The sequence below is a fragment of the Canis lupus genome, chromosome 27, assembly GCF_011100685.1.
Source record: "Canis lupus familiaris isolate Mischka breed German Shepherd chromosome 27, alternate assembly UU_Cfam_GSD_1.0, whole genome shotgun sequence".
In the NCBI taxonomy this organism is placed as follows: domain Eukaryota; kingdom Metazoa; phylum Chordata; class Mammalia; order Carnivora; family Canidae; genus Canis; species Canis lupus.
The window spans coordinates 9,708,624-9,731,949 of record NC_049248.1 but is presented as its reverse complement, the minus strand read 5'-3'; the positions used below and the strand labels follow the sequence as shown (position 1 = coordinate 9,731,949).

The following is a 23,326-nucleotide window of genomic DNA, read 5'->3' as shown; positions in this document are numbered from 1 at the left end:
GTAATGTATTCTTTTCTAATCTTTTATGAGTATTTTGCACAGTTGCAATCATACTTTTCTACCCACTGTAATTAAGAAAACATGTCTTAATATTAGCCAATGTTTCATGAATTCCAATTCCTTGCTGCATAAACATACCTCTGTGTGACTGGACCAAAATAACTTTTCATTTTTTATATAACACGTAGGCTATTAGATTTTGTTTTCCTAGTAAGAAATACTATTATAGTATATATCTTTGTGTACAAGTGTATAAGAAGTAGCTTCTGAATTAAAAATTACTTACTAGAAAGATGTCCAGAATTGGAATTATCAAGACAAAAGGTGATTGCCATATTACTCACTAAATATGTTATGTCAGCCTACAATTCCAACAGCTGATACAGAAGTATCTGCCTCAATGAATCATCACCATCATTAAAAGAAAAGAAAAAAAGAAAGAAAGAAAGAAAGAGAGAAAGAAAGAAAGAAAATAAGCCCTTGAAAATGTCATGGGGGGTATAAAGATATTTTGTCAATTTAATTAGGATTAATGTGAATCCTTTTAATGTGAAAATTTTTCCCTTATGATTTGAGAAATTTTCATCTTCCTTTTTGGGAAATTATTTCTAAAGTCTTTTACATTTTTAAAAATGTGATGCCTTTTCTCAAATTTCTAATAATAATTAATATAGTTAATATTTAATGAATGCCAATTACTATGTTGAGCACAGCATTTATATTCTTATCATAATACTATTATTATGAGAGCTATTATTATCATCTCTATTTTAGGAAGAAAGATAATAAGACACAGAGAATTGAAATAATTTATCAATACTAATGGAGCTTTTGAATGGCAGACCTAGCATTAGATTTAAACCAATACTATTTGGCTTCAGAGGTACTCTGCTAAAGGGACCTCTGTTATAATTTATATAAATAATTAGCAAATTAATATTTGATATTATTTTTTAAACTTTTAAATTAATTGATGACATGGAAATTACTTTTGAGCATTTTCAAAGTATTTTAAAAAAATTTTTTAATATTTTCAAAGTATTTTTTGAGAATATTCATAGTATTTTAAAGACATTGAGTAAAAGGCTGACAGTTTTTACAATGTCCTTCGGGCTCAAGGAAAATTGTAACAGCATTTTTTTGTTTCAGGAAAGAGTAGCTGACACGTGCCAGAATTTCACAAATGTAATATATGAGAGATGGAGATTGTTTTTAAAAATAGGGAGATAATCAATATAAGCTTCAAAAAATCCAGGATCCTAAACTAGTTACACTAGTAAAACCCTACATGGAACCAGAATTGTCAATGGGGTTAATACCTATAGTTCATCTGCCCGGTGGTATGCTAAAAATGTTCAACACACGTATCAGGAGAGCCAAAATATTTATCAAGTATCACCTTCATATGAGACTTGCTAAGCTGGTATTGATACAGAATTGGGACTTCTTGACACTTCTTTAACATTATATTCTACTTAGATTTAAGATTAAATGGCATGTCAATATCCTACAACAGGACCAGGCAATTGAGACAGAAGCTCTGCTGGCTATAAGGTTATTTCTGGGCAGGCTACAGGAGCATGATGAATGAAATCAGTATGTCTAGAAGTTAACAAGAGTGAATGAATTGCCTACTTGAGGCTGTGTATGCTGTGTCTGTGCATTGTTTTTTAATATTCCCTGGAACTTAACTTGGGACAGCTGAACAACAGCAAATCGTATTATTTGCATAACATATCTCTATGTGACCAGACCAAAATAACTTTTCATTTTTTACATAGCATGTAGGCTATTTGATTTTGTTTTCCTAGTAAGAAATAGATGAATTAAGAACCTCAGACATGAATCAAGCTTTTAGAATGGAAGAAAACTTACTTACTGCAAAGGCACTTTAATAAACTGCATTAGTATCCACCAAACACTTTTCAAATCACAAAGGGAGAATGTTTATTCTTTCTGTTCTGTATGAAAATAAGCTACATATTTCATGGGCATGTGTTAACCCATATATAATACAACAACATGGGTTTTATTTTGTAAGCAAAAGTTGGTAAGAAGAACTAAGATATAAGCAGGTATAACATTCGTAGCCTGAGCTTAGTCTTGCTTCTATTTTGTTTTGGGTTTTTTTGTTTTTGTCTTAAGATTTCATTTATTTATTCATGAGACACAGAGAGAGAGAGGAAGAGACATAGGCAGAGAGAGAAGCAGGCTCCTGTATGGAGCCCAATGCAGGACTCGACCCCGGGACCTGGGATCAAGCTCTGAGCCAAAGGCAGACGCTCAACCACTGAGCCACCCAAGCGTCCCAATCTTGCCTCAGGTTTACATGTAATTGATATTTAGAGCTGTAAACCTGTAATTGATATTTAGAGCTTACAGAGGATTTTAGTGATTTGGGTAGAGTCTCTGAAGCACTGAGAACTTTTAAATAGAGAAAAACCAATTAGTGGAAAGGGAAGAACATGGACTGTGGGAAGAGAAAGACCTCAGTTTGAATTTTAATTCCATATCTTACAACGTGGAGAAGTGAGTTGCTTGATCTCAAGTCACTGATCTGTACAATGAGATAATACATACATCTCAGGATCACTTAAAAAAACAAACAATATGTAAACATCGGGTATATACTAGTGTTCAACAATTAGGAAAAATATTATCATTGATAAATGTAATTATATTCAATTTTAGTATTTACTAATCTCACATTTGTAAACTTTTTTTCCTAAATCTTAGTGGAAACAATCCTCAAGTAACAAGAAAACCCAAATCAACTGTATTTCCCTTTGACTGAAACTTTAAAAACACTTGTGTTATAGTTTTTGTTTTAGAAGAGAATTAGTGGGATCCCTGGGTGGCGCAGCGGTTTGGCGCCTGCCTTTGGCCCAGGGCGCGATCCTGGAGACCCGGGATCGAATCCCACGTCGGGCTCCTGGTGCGTGGAGCCTGCTTCTCCATCTGCCTGTGTCTCTGCCTCTCTCTCTTTCTCTCTGTGTGACTATCATAAATAAATAAAAATTTAAAAAAAAATTTTTTTTAAATAGAAGAAAATTAGTTATTTATTTCAACCCACCCTAGGACATACTTTTCATCAAAGTTTATCTAGTTTATGCCAATCTCCATACTTTTTCATTTATTGAACGTATAACGAGAATTGTCATTTAAGGCATTGATCTAGAAGTATTTTAAGAAAAAAAAACACGTGTTACTTATATGCATATATATTTTCTGCTAAAGAAAAAGTGCTGAGAAAACTTTTTAATATTATTTCTATCAAACCAAAATATCATTTTAAAAACTCAATTTAGGGCAGCCTGGGTGGCTCAGCAGTTTAGCGCTGCCTTCAGCCCAGGGCCAGATCCTCGAGATTCGGGATCGAGTCCTGCATCAGGCTCCCTGCATGGAGCTTGCTTCTCCCTCTGCCTGTGTCTCTGCCTCTCTCTCTTTCTCTCTCTCTCTCTCTCTCTGTGTGTCTCATGAATAAATAAATAAATAAATAAATAAATAAATAAATAAATAAATATCTTTAAAAATAAAAAAACAATAAATAAAAACTTAATTTAATCACTAAATCCTATTCACTGAGATTTTAGATTCTACATTTCCTTAAATTTGATTTTTTTTTTCTTTCTTTCCTTTTTTGTTTTTAAAGTAAGCTGTATGCCCATCATGGGGTTTGAACTCAGTACCCTGAAATCAGGAGTCACATGCTTTACCAACTGAGCCAGCCAGGTGCCCCCTGAGTTTGATTTTTTTTTTAAAAGCAGCTGAATCCTCATAACAGATCACATGCCTAATTTAACCCAAATTCTGTGGGGAAAAATAGCACCAGTAGATGGGGGTTCCTAATTGAATTTGGTCATTGGGATAGTCATAGATAACAGATTTTATATACAATTTCTGAAGAACCCCATAAAATATTCCCGTGGTATTGTTCATCTATAATTATGTACACTTTCTCCTACCAGGTACACGTATGGCCAGCCTGTGCAAGGGAAAGCCAAAATTCGGGTGTGCAGAGAATTTTTTTCCTCTAGGAATTGTGAGAACAACAGCAATGAAATATGTGAACAATTTATTGAAGAGGTACAGATCATGATCTTTACTCGAAAAAAAATTCTTGTTCATTTCATGATTATTCTTTGATTCTGTAGAGAAAGAAAAAGTCTCCCTCTACCTTTCAAGGTCTTTCACTGAACCAAACTAAATTTACAAGAAGCAGGTTAACAGGAGAAAAAAATAGTTTTATTAGGTGTACACGGAGGCCCCATAATGAGACAGATCTAACAAAATGACTAAGGCAGGTAGTTTTTATACTTTTTTAGACAAAGAGACAAATTTGTGAGGAATTGACAGGATAAAGAAAACAGACGTTTAGGAACTTTAATTAGTAGGGAATTCTACTCAAAATTTGGGCTGAAGTAGTAGATTAGAAAAGAAGTAACAAGGGTTCATTTCCACAGCTTGCTGGGCTTTAAAGTCCCTCTCTCCAGGGGTTAGGATGTCTTTTTACTTTTTATTGAAGCGAGAATGCCTTTCATATGGGAGATTTGTCTCTTGCTTTCACAGGGAATGAGGAGGGTCTGAGTATTCTGGCACTGGCTGTTTCTTAAATAACTTTTATTTAAAATAATCAATATGTCAAAGTGACATGTTTGGGGAGGTCTGCCCTTGGGCTCTACAATTCCATTTATAGAAAGGATTCAACAACACTATTTTCATTTTGTGGCTAATGGAGGTTTCAGCTAGAGAAGGTGAAAAATGAAGAACAATTTCTACCAATAGTTTTCTTATTCTCTAGGCTATGTAAATTGTTACCCACCCATGGATTCACAGAATTGCTAAATTTGAAAAATCTTATTGGCTTTCTTGTTTTATATACTGTCTACTGACGTCTCTGATCTTCTGCTTGGAATCATTAGTTATCTGCTGAATAAATGAATCCCTGATCATATTCACCACAATATGCATTACTTATGAATTTGAGCATATTTTCATATTTTTGTTATCAGTTTGAATTTGTCCTCTTAAGAACTCTTAATCATCCATTTTTCCTGCTCATGTGAAATTGAAACTCACTTTTATTATAAATATTACCTTCTATCCTTTAAGCAATTTTTTCCTTTAACAGTAGCTTAATACCATAGATTTTCATACAGATCACTTTCTTCCTTGGTATTAATGTAGAAATTCTTCTCTCTTCTACTCAGGGATTACTGAAAAATGTTTTCTGTTAGTTTCAAGGAAATTAAGATTCTTCTGATTACATTTCTTTTTAATTTGTATTATAAATAGGTGTAAAATCTGTTTTTGTTGTTAATATTATAGTTGATAGTTCAAAGCACAATGGCTAGCTACCACTTTCTATCTGTGTGACCTTGGGCAGCTTATATAACGTCCTATATCTCAATTTATTCATCCATAAATGGAGGTAATAATAGTGTCTAGCTCATTAGGCAGCTTTGAGAATCAAATGAATTAATATATCCCTCTAAAGTTTTAAATTTAGAATTAATAGACACTTAAAATAAAATTAAATCTATATTTCTCTAATTCTTGATGTCACCAATGAAAGATTATCTATAGACTTTTCCTAATTTTAAACGAACAGTTTACCTTAAAAAGTGTTTTGGTGTTGTTATACACTTGAAGACTCGAGATGATTTTAAACTCTAATTCTCAAAATATCATTCAGTTCCATACTCATCCTTTAATTTGTTCCCATCTACATTGTTTTCAGTAGAGTATCCCTGAAATCTGTAAAGTATACATTACCCCCTTGCTTTAATTACTGATGAACTCCAACCCCTTCTTTTGTAATTCCTGGTCACATCAACAAGTTTGTGAGATGAAGCCATGGGGTGAGGGTACGGGGGCTAGAAATCTGCACTAAAACTCTACATCCTTTTAAGATTCTTGAATCCCTAATCTTTTCATTATACCTTCTCTTCATTTTTCAGTTGGGAAACGGTTGTGTTACTCAAATTGTTAATACAAAAGTCTTCCAACTCTACCGTTCAGGATTTTTCATGTCATTTCATACCACTGTAACGGTTACGGAATTTGGGACAGGTAATGATCGCATTTTATGGGCAACCTGGAGATACATGCAGCTTACTGAGGAGTTTATTGAGTTAGCAATATTCACCAAATAGGTATCAATAATTGTTCAACAGAGTTAAGTGGAGTATATTAATCAATAGGCCAATTGAAGTTTGCTTTTGAAAAAGATTTTCTTCATAATATTTAAAATAAACTTATTATGTAAATGCTATACATTTATATCTGCTTCTGTGGCTGCATCAATAAGACTGAGGAGCTTTCTTCTGAAGTAGTAGAGCTAAGCAAATGAATTATGGATCACTTTTTAACTTTGTATCAATCAGTTGATAACCAATTGCCAGGGTCTAATCTTTGATTTAGTATAGGAGTTCACAATTTATATCTAGAATGTCAAATCCAGCTCCATGCTTACTAATGTGAAGTTGACTGGAACAGGACCACATTTGTTTACTTTGCTTAAAAGCTGCAATTACAAAGTTGAATAGCTGTGAACCTAGTGACTCGCAAGCTTAGACTAAACACTATGAGATCCTCTTCACAGAGGAAGTTTGTCAACCTCTAGTTTGATACAAATGAAGATGTTTGCAAGTGTAAAATATTACTGAGACATTTACAAGATTGCACATAGTCGGAGCTCAATAAATAATTGTTAAAAGATTAAAAAAGAAAAAGAGGAAAGTGAAATTTAATTTGGGATGGAGAAAACCAATTATTAATTATTCCTTGTTACATAAAAATGATTAGGATATATTATTTATAAAGTGCTTTATATAAATGTACTTGATCAGTAATGTGATGACATTCATTCTGGATGTTTGTCACATTCATGTTATAACTTAGCTAGATATGTTTACCTCTGCTTATCACATGTTTTGCTGATACCACAGTGCATTTCTATTTACTTTGCTGTCAGATACTTTTCTTATCTGGTGAAAGTCTAAAAGTAGAGTTAACTGGTAGGCTAAAGGAAGATTTAAAGGAAGTGAAAGCCTTATTTTTGAGATGTCTGTGACATAAAAGGAGTTGCAAGCCAGAACTGAGTCGAATGGTCAGAGAAAGGAAATTAAAAGCATTTTCTCCTTCTTCTGATTCAAATACTTTCATATTAATTACATTATTCAGTTTGATGTATATTATAACCAGATAGATATAGAGTAGTATTCTGCAACATGCTCCAAAGCATTCAGAACCTCCTCTCAATGTAGAACAAGACTGTAGAATTACAAACTTCTGTGTACAGAAGTTTGCATATGTCCTCCAAGCTATTTTTTCTTTTGAGAGTCTTGATCCTCCCTCACAGTAATTTTCATTTCGTACAGGTGTGCAGATCAGTGAAAAAGCTTCTACTTTTATCACCCAATTGCTCGGGAGTGTGAGCTTTGAGAACATGGATCCTTTCTATAGAAGAGGAATTTCTTATCTTGGAACTGTAAGTCTGTACATGTTTCGTTTCATTTTCTTGGATCACGGATTGCCCTTTAAACATTTCTGGACACGATTTTCCTACTTTCCTAACACGCTTGCAGCCTTCCTGCATCTGATACACAAAAAAAGTCCCTGGGGAAAAGAAAGCAATAAATACAATTATAGATGTCTCCATTTTATGTTATCTATTTAATAGAACATCTTTTTGCCTATAGGAATATCATAAAATTACAAATAAATGATCATTTTTATGAATAGAACAATTCTTTCTCTCTAGAAATGTGACATTTCGAGTTTTAAAAATTAATGCTTTTTTTTTTTTTTTTTTGGACAGCTTAAATTTTCCGGTCCTAATAACATACCGATGGTGAACAAGTTATTGCAATTGGAGCTCAATAACAGATTTATAGGCAACTACACCACAGATGAGAATGGGGAAGCTCTATTCTCCATTGACACTTCCGATATATTCGATCCAGAATTCAACCTGAAAGTAAGACATCAAAGAGCAGACGAGATCCCAGAAAGTATTAGTGTTACGAATGTTGAACATTGGGAATCTCTTAAAAGATCATTTGTATTAAGAATGTATTTTAGGGGTGCCTATGTGGTCCAGTTGGTTAAACAACTGACTCTTGGTTTTGGCTGAGCTCATGATCTCAGGGTCATGAGATCGAGCCCCCCAAGGGCCCCTTGCTCAGCTCCGAATCTGCTAAAGACTCTCTCTCCCTCTCTTATTGCCCCTCCCCTCTCTCTAAAAATAAATAAATCTTCTTTAAAAATAATATATTTTAACGAAGTTTTAAACTTTAGAGTATTTTATTTGTTTGCTTGTTCATTAAATAACACAGGAGAATACTTATTCAAGAGGATGAGATAATAGCCTGGTACAATTGTTACAAAGTCTCTACCAACCAATATTTTCCTTTGAGAAACTAGAGATAGTTCATGAAGGTAATTTGGCCCTTGGTTCCCCTTTGATCATCTGATGCATAGATAAGGGACATGCTATGATTTCTATTTGTCTGCTTCTTAAACAGAATTTTGGAGTTGAACAATTTGTCCGTGTACAAATACAGCTGTAAGACACAGGGTATAAGGCTATTCTCTGACTTCAATTACAAAATAAAAACAAATTAGGGTAGGCCTAATAACATATATATACAATTATGGTCATGTTTTATATACAAAAAAGAAGGAAGTGTTGTTATTTTTTTACTTCCAAAAACTTGATTTTAGAAACCTCAACTACATGCTAAGTTTCCTCCCTACTTTGAGGAGATAAGAAGCCTTCCATTCTGGGATAATTTCTGTCCTTAAAAGTCTTTATAGCTCTAAGATCCTGTGCTTTCCTTTTCTTACCAGGCCGCATATATTACTCCTCCAAGCTGCTATCCTCCCAGCTGGCTAGCACCTGAGTATATGGATGCTCATTTCTCAGTTTCACGCTTTTACTCCCGAACCAGTAGTTTCCTGAAGATTGTTCCTGAGCCAAAGCAACTTAGATGCAATCAGCAGAAAATTGTTACTGTGCATTACTCCCTAAATGGAGAAGCATATAGGGATGATTCAAATATCAACTTCTTCTACTTGGTAAGTCTCAGTTGCTGGATCCTTGGGTCTTGTCTAATTGTCTGCTTAGCATAATGCAGCTTAGAACAGGTATGTCAATCATGCCATGGCAGCTGCGTGAGCTGACCTTCTCCCTTTGTTGTGAATACTGTTGGATCTTTTAAGAACAAACACAGAAACAAATAAATGAACACATAAACGAACAAGCACGTTAAAAGATCCAAGGTGATTTCAGTTTCCCTACGGTTGAAAAACTTACTCTCCAGAGTCTATTTTAAGCACTCCATTAAAATTCATGTCAAGTATTTGTGACCCTCCATGAGAGTACATTAGGCAGGTGCCAGAGAGTAAGGTGGAAGGCTCGTTTTGATAAGCAAAAGAAATTGGCCCTTTTGGTTCTGTTCCCATATTTATCCATCCTGTCCTTATCAGACATATTGAAAGGTGAAAAGCTAGACTTTGCTGCCCTGTGGATGTCTCCATCTTACAAATAAGAGAACAGTGATGAAGTGAAATGACTGGGCTTACTCAAAGCTAGAGAGACTAAATAATTTAGAGCTTTGTTCAGCCCCTTGCACAGTGCACTGCATATTATTCACCAAGTTTCTAGCACATAATAGGCTTACAATTAATCATCATTTCTGTGTTCTTTTCCAAGTTGTGCAGTTGACTTTTAGAACTTGTTCATAGAAGCTACCTTCTCTTTGAAAGAGAATTATCATTAGACCATTCATTATCCATTTTTTTGTTATCCATTTTTAATGTCTACTAAATGGTATATGATGTTAAATATTGTGTTTTCTTTATTTTGCACAGGTGATGGTAAAAGGAGCTCTCTTCCTCGGTGGACAAAAGGACATCAGAAACAAAGGCATACAAAATGCATTCATTTTTTCCTATGTACTCTGCCTTCGTTTTTCTTTCCTTTTAAGGAAATGTTATAGGGATAGAGTCAAGAGGTTAGGAAGAGCGACTTAACGTTACTGATCAGTGGCTAGAAAGCAGTAGTACGGCCCAGGTTATCCTTCCAAATATTTCAAAAAAAGATTTCAACTTGTTTCTGTTATTGCCAGATTATCAAGCACATTATAGAAAAGTGATGTCCAAAACCTAAATATCATTAATGCCTAAATTATGCAGTCTTTTTTATTTGTGTACATCGTTCTCATTACATAATTGATTTAGCTTTAAAATAAAGCCCAATTTGCTCTTCCTATGCCATTCTCTTTGAGCTCAGTGTAGCCAATGAGCCAGAAAACTTTGGGCACTGTATCTGTTAGTGACATTTCTTATTTACACAGCCTGGAAAGGAAGCTTCTCATTCCCAATCAACATCACTGCTGATCTGGCTCCCGTGGCCGTCGTGCTTGTCTACACCCTTCACCCCAGTGGGGAAATCGTGGCTGACAGTGTGAGATTCCAGGTTGACAAGTGCTTTAAAAACAAGGTGATGTTTCTTCTATTTCTTGCCTGTCTTGAGAGAGAGCAGCAAGCAGTTTTCTCCCTGTTGTCTTCTTATGTGACTACCGTCAGCTTTACGTGGTGATCTCACAGTAAATATTGGTGTAATTTAATTATTAGAAATGAAAGAACCCCCAAGCAGAATGAATAACCTTGGCAGCAATGCCAATACTGAGATGGTAGGAGGATGGTGAAGGAGATGTCCTTTAAGAGAGTGAAGGGTGAGAACGGGCAGGGAAAACATAAGTACAGCGATCTAAAAACACTTATTTGGAAAAGATTGAGTTTATTCAAATTATTTTTCATGTATCAAATTTATTTATTCAAGTTATCTTTTAAATTACCTGACTCTCTTTTCCTTCCTCCACTCTAGGTTAGCATAAAGTTCTCAAAGGACCAGGGGCTACCGGGCTCCAATACGAGTTTCTATCTGCAAGCAGCCCCTGACTCATTCTGTGCACTCCGGGCTGTGGATAAAAGTGTTCTTCTACTGAAATCAGAGCAACAGCTGTCAGCTGAAAGTGTAAGCTCTCTGATTTCCTCATTTTCATCCGGACCTCTTACCCTTCAGCTGATGTTTTTATTTAAGATGAAACATGTTAAGAATATCAAATACTTTCTCCCTTTGTTCCCTCATGAACTATATATTTTATTTTTCTTGAAATCTAGAGTTAAACCTCTGTGTTGAAGGATATGCTTGGAAACAGTCTAAAGTTGTTATCTATTAACAGATCTTATATTTTCTTTTTTTTAAAGCATTCATTTTTTAAATAAATACATATTTTAAAGATTTATTTATTCATGAGAGACACAGAGAGAGAGAGGCAGAGACACAGGCAGAGAGAGAAGCAGGCTCCATGCAGGGACCCCGACGTGGGACTCGATCCCGGTCTCCAGGATCAGGTCCTAGGCTGAAGGCAGTGCTAAACCACTGAGCCACCCGGGCTGCCCCAGATCTTATATTTTCATATGCATTTCGAGACCAGTGGTTCTAGAGTTTCACATTAAAATTGTTTCCATTAGTAACAGTTGAATATTTTTCCTTATTTTTTTAGCATAAGGACATATAAATATTGAGATGTATGATCCTATTTACAACTAATTTAATAATTTAACATTTTTTCTTCTTATTAAAATTATACCTGTTGCTTTAAACTATTTGAGCTGCTATAACAAAACACCCCAAACTAGGAAGCTTATAAACAACAAAAAGATTTCTCACAGTTCTGGAGTCTGAAATTCTGAGATGAGGGAGCTAGCATGGTCAGGTGAGTTCCCTCCTCTGTTTTGTAGACTCCTTGTATCCTCACATGGTGAAAGGGACAAAGGACATCTCTCAGGCATCTTTCACAAGGGCATTAATCTCATTCTCTACTGGCTTCACATTAATGACCAATTCACCTCCCAAAGGCTTCCCCTCCTAATTCCATCACATTGAGCATTAGGATTTCAACATGTGTATTTTGAGAAGATGCACACATTCAGACCACAGCACCTGTGTAGTTAGAAAATGTGCAAAAAACCCAAAGGCATAAAGAAGGAAATCTTTAAAATCATTTATAATCTTAACACTTAGACATATATTTTTTATTTCACAAAATTTCACAAAATGAACTTTTATTGTACAGAAATGAACATTTCTGATGCAATTGTTTAAATCTCTTTTCTGAAGGCATATGCATTTTACAAATGAGATCTCACTGAAAAATGCAATTTTGCATTCTGCTTTCAACATACTAAGTAGACCTAGTTTTAAATATAAAGTATAAAAATTAATTAATAACTATACTAACAATTATTAACCATGACATAAACTGTACATTTTTCCCCAATCTAAAAGTTAAGTACATTTACATTTCTTACTGGAGCTAAGAAGCTTCTAACTGATTTCAGAGTTAGAAAAGTATCAACAGATAAAGGATAAACTTACCTATAAATGTGGAAAATATATATGTACTTTTTTCTAAGAGTTTAATGGAACACGAATAAATAGTTTCTGCTCATTCTTACTACAACTGGAGGTAGCAAGGTCTTAGAAAGACCATCTTGAGGAAAAACCATGAAGGGTCCATCATTAGAAAATTCCAGAAGCACCTCACCAGACCAGAAGATTCAAGTGAACCAGAATATAACACAGAGCCAAAACTAGTTGCCCTTGTTTACTATCTATAGCAATATTAACACTGTAAGTCATGTTATATAAATGAGTTCCAATTCATATTGTTTGTAGTACTTTTAATATTGTGTTTTGTAAGTTTTTTAGGTTTTAAATAATTTTAAATATTTTATTTATTTTATTTTAAGTGGGGAGGTGCTAAGGTGTGGGGCAGAGGGAGAGAGAGAGAGAGAATCTCAAGCAGACCACTTGAGTGTGGAATAGCATTTATTTAATTTTTCTCTTTTTAAAATTTAATGTCCATCCAATTGATACATTATCCTTGCTTTACTGATTTGTGGTACTACCTTTTTCATATACTGTATTTCCGTTGGTAATTATGTTTATTTCTGGAATTTATATTCAATTTCATTGGTCTATCTATTATTGTGCCAGGACCACACTGTTTTAATTATGGAAGATTTGTAGTGTGCATTAATTTTAGGTAGGAATCAATTCCTCATCTTCATCCCTCAGCTCTTTGGTTTTAGAATTTCCTGAGCTATTTTTCCAAGTTTGATTTTTTTTTCCATGGCAATTTTATTTTTGACTCATCTAACTAAAAAAAAAAAAGTTTACTGATATTTTTATTGTGATTGCATGGTATTCATAAATCAAATTAACTACATCTTGATGGTGAGATGTCATATCAAAAACAAGGAATGTCTTTTCATCTGGTTAAGTGTACTTTTGGTCTTTCATGAACTTTAATTTTAAATCGTTTTTATATAGTTTCCTATTAAGCTTATTTATGAGCATGTTAACTCTTTTGTTGCTATTATAAATGAGATTTTTCTCTTCTCTTATACATTCTAACTTGTTATTGTTTGGGTATATGGGAGGATTTTTTGCATAGTAATTTTATATTTTGCTGACTTACTGAATTCCTTTATTGATTTAGTTAGTTTATCAATGGTTCTCTAGGCTTTCTAGGTATATGATCTATATCAGCAAATAGAGATAATGTTCTTTCTTCTTTTTCCCCAATGCATCTATATTTTTTAAATTTTGTACCTAATTGCAGCACAATGTTAAATTGCAGGAGGAATAGCATTTTTGCCTTATTCTGGGCCTTTACAGAAATAACTGGTAGACTATCCTATGCCTGTTGCTTTTGTGCATGGTAGTTTCTTCATAACCTCCTCTATTTCTTTTATAGAAATTAGTCTGCTTAGGCACTGTTTCTCTACTGGTGTCAGTTTTAGCAATTTTTATTTTCCTAAAAAAAGTAAGCCTTTAATATAGCCTTTCAAATTTATTTGTACTGAAAAGTGCAAAGAAATCTCATGATGTTTAAAAATTATGTGCTCTATACCCTATGATCCAGCAATTGCACTACTGAGTATTTACCCCCAAAAATACAGATGTGGTGAAACGAAGGGGCACCTGCACCCCCAATGTTTATAGCAGTACTGTCACAATAGCCAGATTGTGGAGGGAGCTGATATGTTCTTCAACAGATGAATGGATAAAAAAGAAGTGAGATTAGATAGATAGATAGATAGATAGATAGATAGATAGATAGATGATAGATAGATAGATAGATAGATAGATAGATATATAGATAGATAGATACTCATTTTTCTTTAGTTTCTTTTAACCTAGAACACAGTCTTTCTTTGTCACTTGTGAAAATGTTATTTTTGAAGAACATAAGCCAAATAGGTTTTGTTTGTTTGTTTGTTTGTTTGTTTGTTTGTTTTTAAGAGAGAGTGTATGAACAAGAGGTAGGAGGCAGAGGGAGAAAGAGAATCTTAAGCATATGTATATAATGGAATATTACTCAGCCATCAGAAAGGTATGCTTTTTGGGCAGCCTAGGTGGTTCAGTGGTTTAGCACTGCCTTCAGCCCAGGGCCTGATCCTCGAGACCTGGGATTGAGTCCCACGTTGGGCTCCCTGCATGGAGCCTGCTTCTCCCTCTGTCTGTGTCTCTGCCTCTCTCTCTTTCTCTCTCTCTGTATGTGTCTCATGAATAAATAAATAAAATCTTTAAAAAAGTAAGGTATACTTTTAATGTATCCCTTAGATTCTGATCTATAGCAATTGCATCATCATTTTTTAGAAATTCTATAATATTTGTATTTAGCATTTCACTGAAAACTCATTTATTTATTTGCCTGAAGGCTTGAGGGCTATTTTTCCTTTATATTTGAAGTCTAACGGATTTATTAAAACATCTATCAGAAAAAATAAAAATAAAAAATAAATAAAACATCTCTCAGAATCTGTTGTTTGGGAGAATTTTTACCAGATATTCAGTAGACCTATGCATTGTGTAAATTCATCTTTCAATCTTTCATTTCCAGATTTTGTCTTGAATCATAATTTTAAACATTAGTTTTTCTATTTTCCTCTTTCTAGAAAAACTCTGTAACTCTACTGGATTTTCTTTGCTGGCTTTCCAATTCAACTACTTTGCCTATGCCTTATTTTAATTTCTTTTTCTCTCATTTTTATTCTATCTTATATGCTGCTTTTTAAAGTTCTCTTTCAATCTATTTTTCTTGAACTTCTTATAGAGTTTATTTCTGATATTATTTTGACTATTTCCAACTTTAATAAATTACCATTTTATTTCTTCCTAGGTTTTGTTCACTTTCATTTTTCTTTATTGAATTTCTAATTCATGGTGCTTTTTTAATACCCCAAATGAATGTTTGAGAATATTTGACTTATACAAAGTGTTTTGGGATGGCTTTTCTGTGTACTTATTTATTCAGTTAGTTAGTTTCTTTAGCAGAAAAGTTACATTGGCTAAAATGTTTCAATCTGCATTTTCTATTTTATCTTATTCAATTTTCTATGGAATTAATTTTCTCCAGTTCTTGATATTTTTCTGGACAGTATTCTTGAGTAAAGAGTGCCTTTTCCTGTTATTTTAATGAAATGCATTTTCTTTCTTAAAAAATGTTGTTAATGTAGGAAATAGTGGTGGAGAATTGGCATATTTTTTTGTCTTTCCAAGGGGCATCACACCTGCTCTAATTATCTATTTCCCTTCAGCTATGCTTTTGGGAGCTGCCACTTCCAGGCCGATTCATTTCAATCCCCTTTCCTGTATCCTATATTGAGTCTAAAAACTAGGACTCATATTTTGATACAGAATATTATATTTTCTTTATCTGGAGTAAATTTGGTGTATTTCCTCTCATTTCTCCATCTAGTCTCTTCTTTCTCCTTATACTCAGTTAAGCCTTCCCTCTCCAACTTTCCATACCCTCAGATTTTCAGAAGTATGGAGCTCTGTTGGAATTTGGTGTTAATTTCTTTACTGACAAGGAATCTGAAGGTCATGGTATTATCTATATCCTAGTAATGTTAAAGATACATTTATGCGTTATTATTTCTCTTTGACCTTATATTTGTTTTGGAAGGATATTTGAGAAGATTTAGAATCAGCTATCAGATGACTCGGGGTCCTAGCATTATAAATGCAATGGATCATCTGTAAACTAGGCCTTGGATTAATCCACAGATCTTCAGTCATCTCTTTCTTACAAGCTATCCTAAGTCCTAACCAAAGCTGGAAGTCCTAACCATGAAATTGACCACCTCAAAAAAAATTGAAATTTTCCTCTTCTGAAAGGATAAGTTGACTCAAAAGTGTTAGATTAAATATCATGGATCTGCTTTTTTTTTCCTTCAAAATTTTTATTTAAATTCTAGTTAGTTAACATAGGGTACAATAGTGGTTTCAGGAGTAGAATTCAGTGAGTGATTCATCATTTACATACAACAGCCAGTGCTCAACATGACAAGTGCCATCCTTAATATCCATCACCCTTCTAACCCATCACCCTCAATTTGTTCTCTATCTTTAAGAGTTTGTTATGATTTATTTTCCTCTTCTCTTTATCCCCTCCCATATATTATCCCCTCCCATATATTTATCTGTTTTCTTTCTTAAATTCAACATATGAGTGAAATCATATGGTATTTATCTTTCTCTGAGTGACTTATTTTGCTTAGCATAATACCCTCTAGATCCATCCATGCCATTGTGAATGGCAAGATTTTATCCTTTTTGATGGCTGAGTAATATTCCATTGTGTATATATACCACATCTTTTTTTATCTATTTATCAGTCAGTGGACATCTGAGGTCTTTCCATAGTCTGTCTATTGTTGATAATGCTGCTATAAACATTGGAGTTTGTGTACTCCTTTGAATCTGTATTTTTGTATCCTTTGGGTATTTATCTAGTAGTGCAACTGCTGGATCATAGAGTAGTTTTATTTTCAATTTTGAGGAATCTCCATACCGTTTTCCAGAGTGGCTGCATCAGTTTGCATTCACATCAACAGTGCAAGAGGGTTCCCTTTTCTCCACATCCTCACCAATGTCTGTTGTTTCCTGTGTTGTTAATTTTAGCCATTCTGACAGGTGTGAGGTGGTATCTCATCTTGGTTTGACTAGTATTTTTCTGATTATGAGTGCTGTTGAACATCTCTTTATGTCTCTGTTAACCATCTGGATGCTTCTTTAGAAAAGTGGCTATTCATGTCTTCTATGTGATGGTTACTTCCTTAAAGAAAAGAACAAATCATTACAGCACAAACCTTGCCAATTTTGTAAAAATAAAAGGAATACTTAAAATCATTGTGAACCATGTACTTTTTCTCATAGGTGTACAGCCTGCTTCCAAATATAGAACTATATGGTTATTTCCATCATGGTCTCAACCTTGATGATGGCAAGCTTGAAGCTTGCATTCCTCAAAAGGATATGTTTTACAATGGTTTGTATTACATACCTGTAAGCAACTATGGGGATGGAGACATCTATGATATTCTCAGGGTAAGATCATTTAATATTTTAAAAATTGTTTCATCTCAATTTTGATTTTAGTATTCATTGTGCATATCTATGTTTTATTCATTGTATATTTTTCTTCCTATTTGTAGAGATTGGTGTCCATAATTTGTTTAAAGATCATTCAGAAATTGTCTTATAAAAAGGAGATATTAATTTTTGTTGATTTTTCTCTCTTTTGTTAAAAATAAGTGACAATGAAGTTATGAAACCTCATGTTTAAATAATGAAACAGTAAATTTATTGCAATAAATATTATGCAGAAATCATCAAATGAAGATGCTAAAATATAGTGCAGGCTCCATCTATATCTAGGCTATCAATTAGATATGCTGAGGCCTTCCACAAAGGGATCTTTATAATTGAAGTTAGACGTATAGGAGAAAAAGAGCATATTATTAGACAGATGTTAGTTTGTCCCAGCTCTCCACAAGACTGACTATGCATTATGTGTGTTTGTGTTTGATGTTAATTAGGGTGATGATAGTGCTTATCTCATAAGTATTTTTCCCATCAAATTAAATGGGGAACAATTTAAAATACTTAGCAAAATCCTAGAACAAAAATGCTAGACAAATCCTAGTGCTTATCATTTTTGTTCCAAACTAAAAACTTTCCATATATCAAATAAAAGTGACTTGAAAATCCCAGACCTTGCTAGTGGAGGACACCTGTATTTATCATCTCCTTATAATTATAATATAGTTAATAGCCCTTTTTTAGATCTTACATGAAAGAAATTCACAACTTTCTTTTGTTGTTTGTTTCTTGGAAGGGCATGGGTCTGAAAGTCTTTACCAATCTTCATTACCGGAAACCAGAAGTATGTTCAATGGAGGGAAGGCTGCCATTCTCTAGGCCATCATATTTAGCCCCAGAAGAATATGCACCGATATACAGTTATGCCCCATCCAGAATTGCATGTGGGTAATCTAGAATTTTGTATCTGGGAGATGGCTAAAAGAATTCATAGAATTGGGTGTATTTGGGATAAAGCTATAAAAATTGGGGTTTACATGTGAATTATGCCATGTCTTTGGCTACAATTAGAAATCCATCCACAAGTGAATAAAGCAGGATAAGGCAGACTGGAAATGGTTTTGTTTTGCTTTTTTTTTTTTTAAGAAAAAATTTGCTTCAACTATGAAAGTTTATTTTTATTGGTAGAACACAATATCAGAAGAGCATAGAAAGCAGGCAATGTGTAGTGATATAGGAAGACAGTCATTACAAGTGATTATGAGACAGAAGAATGAGGTGTCCTTAAAGGGCCCTTATTCCTTTATTATGTATAAACCATAATACATAGAGTTCAGGGCAAAGATATTTTAACTCCCAGAGAGCCAAAAAGCTGGCATCAGAGAAGCATGTTCAAATACCAGTCCACTTTCTATTGGAAAGGCTGTAAGCACAAAAAGTCAGCCATAGTCTTGGATAAATGAAGTAGCCAGGAAGATTTTCAAAACAGAAATTTAAACAGGGAAGCAAAATGCAACAAGATCATCAAAGTGGAACTAAAATCGAAGCTGAATTCCAGGTCTGAAAAAACTTGAATAACACCCTTAAGTCCTTCTACATAACATTGAATTAGTATAGTAATTGAAGTTAGGATGATCATAAAGATGAGTACTAAAACTACTCAAGAAAAGTGAAAGGCCTGACAACTTTAAACAAGGGTGAACTCAGTGAGGAGTCAAGAAGCCCTATGAAGTCCAGAGTTTGAAACTACTCTGGAGTCCTAATCAAGAGGTTGGGCTTTCCATTTTTCTGCTACTCAATGACACCATATTCAGTAAACTTTATCAGAAACATTTCAACTTTTTAGTATGTTTCAATAAAATATTTTGAAACCCAGAATCATTCATTTTAATCTTTTTTTCTTCAGTTATGCATTTGTTAAGTCACTCAAGAAGCATTTATTGAGGCCAGGAACTGAGTCACACATTGTAAATGCAGTGGCTTATTTTCTACTCTCGTGGAACTTTTAGTCTAACAGGGAAGCATTATAGTGAAACAGGTAATTCCAAAAGCCTTGGGAGAGTGCATTATATGGAAAGAATATGAGTAGAAGACATTAATTTCAAATCTCCAAGCGCCTATTATATGCCCCTCAAATAAGTAGCATTTATACCAAGAAGTGAAAGATGAGTAAGACACCACCAAAAGAGATAGAAGGGCATTCCAAGCAGGGAGAAAGTACTCTGAAAGACAAGCTAAGAAGGTAGATAGCTATGTAGACCTTGTAGGACATTCTAAGAGTTTGGAATGCATCTTAATCTATAATGCACTACTGACAAGTTTTCAGCAAACAATCTAATATGTGTTTTTAAAAGATATCTCTGGCTGCTCTATGGAAAAGGGGATTGGGATTTGGGCTGTTTGTATGAAATATTCTAAATGCTAGTAATCAAATTGAGAGATGGCGGTACTTGGACTACCATAAAAAGACACTGGAAATAGAAAAACGTGGATAGATTTGAGAGCTGTTTTCAAGTAGTTTTCATCAGATTGGTTAGGATGCGAAACGTAGGATGAGGCATGGGATCAAGGACAATTCTTCAGTTTCTGATTTGGGCAAGTGGATCTTGGTACCTCTCAAGGAGACAGGATATACTGGGGGAGGATATAATCCATTTACTTTTGGAACAGTTTCATTTGAAATGCCTAAAAAGCATTTTAGAAGAAATGTGTGCATAAGGGTATGACATGCATAAGTCTGGGACTCAGAAGAAAGGTCCAGGCAGGAGACACAGAGGTGGGGGCGGGGGGCAGTCATCAGCTCACACATTGTAATGGCACCATGTGTGAGGATATGGAGACAGTGTATAACGCAAAGAAGAGGAGGACCTAAAACAGAGCTCTTAGTAACCAGTCGAAGAGGGACTAATTACATCCTCAAATGAGAATGGCAAAATGAGAGTCGCAAAGGAAAAAGAACTAGAAGGATGTGCTATCACAGAGGTTAACAACAGTGACAGTTTGAAAGGAACACAGTGATGAAGAATGTCAAATACAGACTAGAGGTAAGGCAAATGAAAGAAAGTGTTCTTTAGAACTAGTAATATTAATGTCCCTAGAAACTTTAGGGAAAGTAATGTTAGCATAATGGAACTAACACTATATTGTCAAATGAGAAACTCAATTCAATAAATAAATATAACTTTCTCTAAATTTGGCTGTGGAAAAACAATGTAGACCAATTGTTGTTTTTGTCTGTTTGTTGCTGTTTTTCGTAGTGGCAGAGATTTGAACATCAAAATGCTGATGCCTTGGTTGAAATGTACATTTATTGGCAATGCCAATAATGCCAGGAGCAAAGCCCTATTTTGCTTCACACTGACCATGTGTGGATAAAGACATAGCTAATAGATGTGTGCCACTGAAACCCATACCTTCGTTCTCTCCAAATAAAGCATTCTCTTTTCTTTTAGCTCATGAAAGCTTGAAGGAGAATTTTGACTATGTAGGACAGGCTATAATAGAAACAGTAAGGACAAACTTTCCAGAGACATGGATATGGGACCTTGTCAGTGTCGAGTGAGTTTTTGAGTTTTCTCTCCTGTGTCTTTATTTCTATTTTCTTTTTGTGGTTATTTCTTCAAATTTATTTCTGGATATATAAATCAATACCATATTTGTAAAATATGTAATATATTCATTTGTATGTACTGACCCCATATTTTAATTTTTTCTAACATTCCTCATTTATTAATCTCATGCATATAGATGTAAGCTGCCTCAATTTTTAAAAAAATAATTCAGTGTTTAAAGAAATATGACATTTTTAAGGATAAATTTCATAGAAATCCAGCTCTCGAGATTGTTATTTAATGCTCTGTCTAAACATCTTAACTTACTTTTAACCTTTGGTTAATATACCTTTGCTTGCTCTGGACTAAATTTAGTTTCCTTGTTTAGATAAAGAATGCATTTTATCAATGATCTCTCCTTAGTTCCTCAGGCTCAGCAAATCTGTCCTTCGTTATCCCTGATACTATAACACAGTGGCAGGCAAATGGCTTCTGTGTGAATGGTGATGCTGGATTTGGCATTTCATCAACAGCTACCCTGGAAATCTCCCAGCCTTTCTTTGTTGAAATGACCTTGCCTTTTTCAGTTGTTCGAAATGAACAATCTGATTTGATTGTCAATGTCTTCAGCTACCTGAACACGTGTGTAGAGGTAAGTTGCTGCTTTTGACATGGAGACAAAAATCTAACATGGCCAAGAGATCCCTCAATGTTTTCCTTGACTATTGCCATCTTCTTTTTCTTCAAGTGCAAAATGGTACTACAAAGTGATGAGACCTGTTTCCATATTCCCTGGACAAAAACTGTTGCTTTAATTCACAGCAAAGATTTAAATACTACTTGACAATGTCCTTTCATAATGATGAGTGTTCTACCCTATTTTTCTTCTTGTGAGAAGTCATTTGGTATCTTTAATTTTTGCTAACTTAAAATAGTTAACTTTCTCAAGAAGGGAAGAAGAGTAGTAACAGTAAAGTATTTAGTGTCACCCTCATTGCATGACTGTTTTTTTAGATTTCTGTTCAGTTGGAAGCATCCCAGGATTTTGAGGCAAATATCAGCACCCCTATAAACAATGGCAGCGAAGTTATCCAAGCTGGAGAGAAGAAAACATATGTCTGGACTATATTACCTAAAATATTGGGTAAGCAGCTATGTATATGCCAATGTCTCATGGGAAAGCCAGTGTCTTTCTTTTTTTTTTTTACTTTTAATTCCAATATAGTTAACATATATTAGTTTCAGGTGCACAATATAGTGATTCAATAATTCTATATGCTATTTAAGGCTCATCATGATAAGTATACTCTTAATCCTTAGGATGGGTAAAATAGGTGAAGGGGGAAACCAGCCTATTTTTATTCCCTTCATTTATTTCCCTTATACCTTCTGCACAAACAGAATTTTCTCCTTCCCCTTTTTTAAAATTCTCAATTAAAAATTCTATTTAAAAAAATCTATTTTTATCATCTAATTCCAGTTGCTTATGCTTATGTAGAGCAAAACTACCATTCATTTGCATGAAAGCATAATGTGATTGAAATACAATATAAATGCCAATTTTCATGATTTATAAAATCCATACATCATATACTAAAAGATTATATTTTCATTAATGTGGCCTAGTTCCTTCACTTCTAACTTACTCCTTCACCTATATCATGAACATGTAACCTACCAAAATTTCTCCTCAATCACAATGATTGCCAGGATTTGCAAATTTACTAAATATATCATGAGACTTCAAAAATACTGAACACTTGGATGGAGATCAAACACTGAGAAGAGTATTGTCTTCATGTTATACTGTCTGCAATATAGAAAAATAAATTTGAAAATATCTTGTTGAAAATATAAGGGAAAGGAAAGGTAAAAAGAATCTAGTAAACAGAAAACACTAGATGTGGTAGAAGCATGATATGCTTTATCGCTTATGTAAAATATTGTCATTAAATTTCCTTTATTTCATGTCCCATATTCATTGTATTATTTGGGACAGCAATGGGTTTATTTATGAGATTATTTTAGTTCACCTGTGAGGTTGGTCTGATTAAAACTAATTTTCCTGTTAGATTTTTTTTTAATTTTTATTTATTTATGATAGTCACAGAGAGAGAGAGAGAGAGGCAGAGACACAGGCAGAGGGAGAAGCAGGCTCCAGGCACCGGGAGCCCGACGTGGGATTCGATCCCGGGTCTCCAGGATCGCGCCCTGGGCCAAAGGCAGGCGCCAAACCGCTGCGCCACCCAGGGATCCCTCCTGTTAGATTTTGTTTCTCAATTGTTCTGACTACAGTAGGTCTTCA

The 23,326-nt window shown here is 34.2% G+C and overlaps 1 protein-coding gene across 2 annotated transcripts in view; it reads left to right on the top strand.

The window, feature by feature from the left end:
• LOC611455 (ovostatin homolog 2-like) overlaps positions 1-23,326 on the top strand; it is a 53,809-nt gene that overhangs the window by 5,729 nt on the left and 24,754 nt on the right. For both annotated transcript variants that reach the window (XM_038576750.1, XM_038576751.1), the window contains exons 8-20: positions 3,969-4,086; positions 5,961-6,072; positions 7,383-7,492; positions 7,823-7,981; positions 8,854-9,081; positions 9,877-9,931; positions 10,362-10,507; positions 10,895-11,044; positions 17,306-17,476; positions 18,267-18,414; positions 20,923-21,028; positions 21,445-21,673; positions 22,036-22,165. In XM_038576750.1, the coding sequence (XP_038432678.1) occupies positions 3,969-4,086; positions 5,961-6,072; positions 7,383-7,492; positions 7,823-7,981; positions 8,854-9,081; positions 9,877-9,931; positions 10,362-10,507; positions 10,895-11,044; positions 17,306-17,476; positions 18,267-18,414; positions 20,923-21,028; positions 21,445-21,673; positions 22,036-22,165 (1,862 nt within the window). The remainder of the gene's footprint in view (positions 1-3,968; positions 4,087-5,960; positions 6,073-7,382; positions 7,493-7,822; positions 7,982-8,853; positions 9,082-9,876; positions 9,932-10,361; positions 10,508-10,894; positions 11,045-17,305; positions 17,477-18,266; positions 18,415-20,922; positions 21,029-21,444; positions 21,674-22,035; positions 22,166-23,326) is intronic.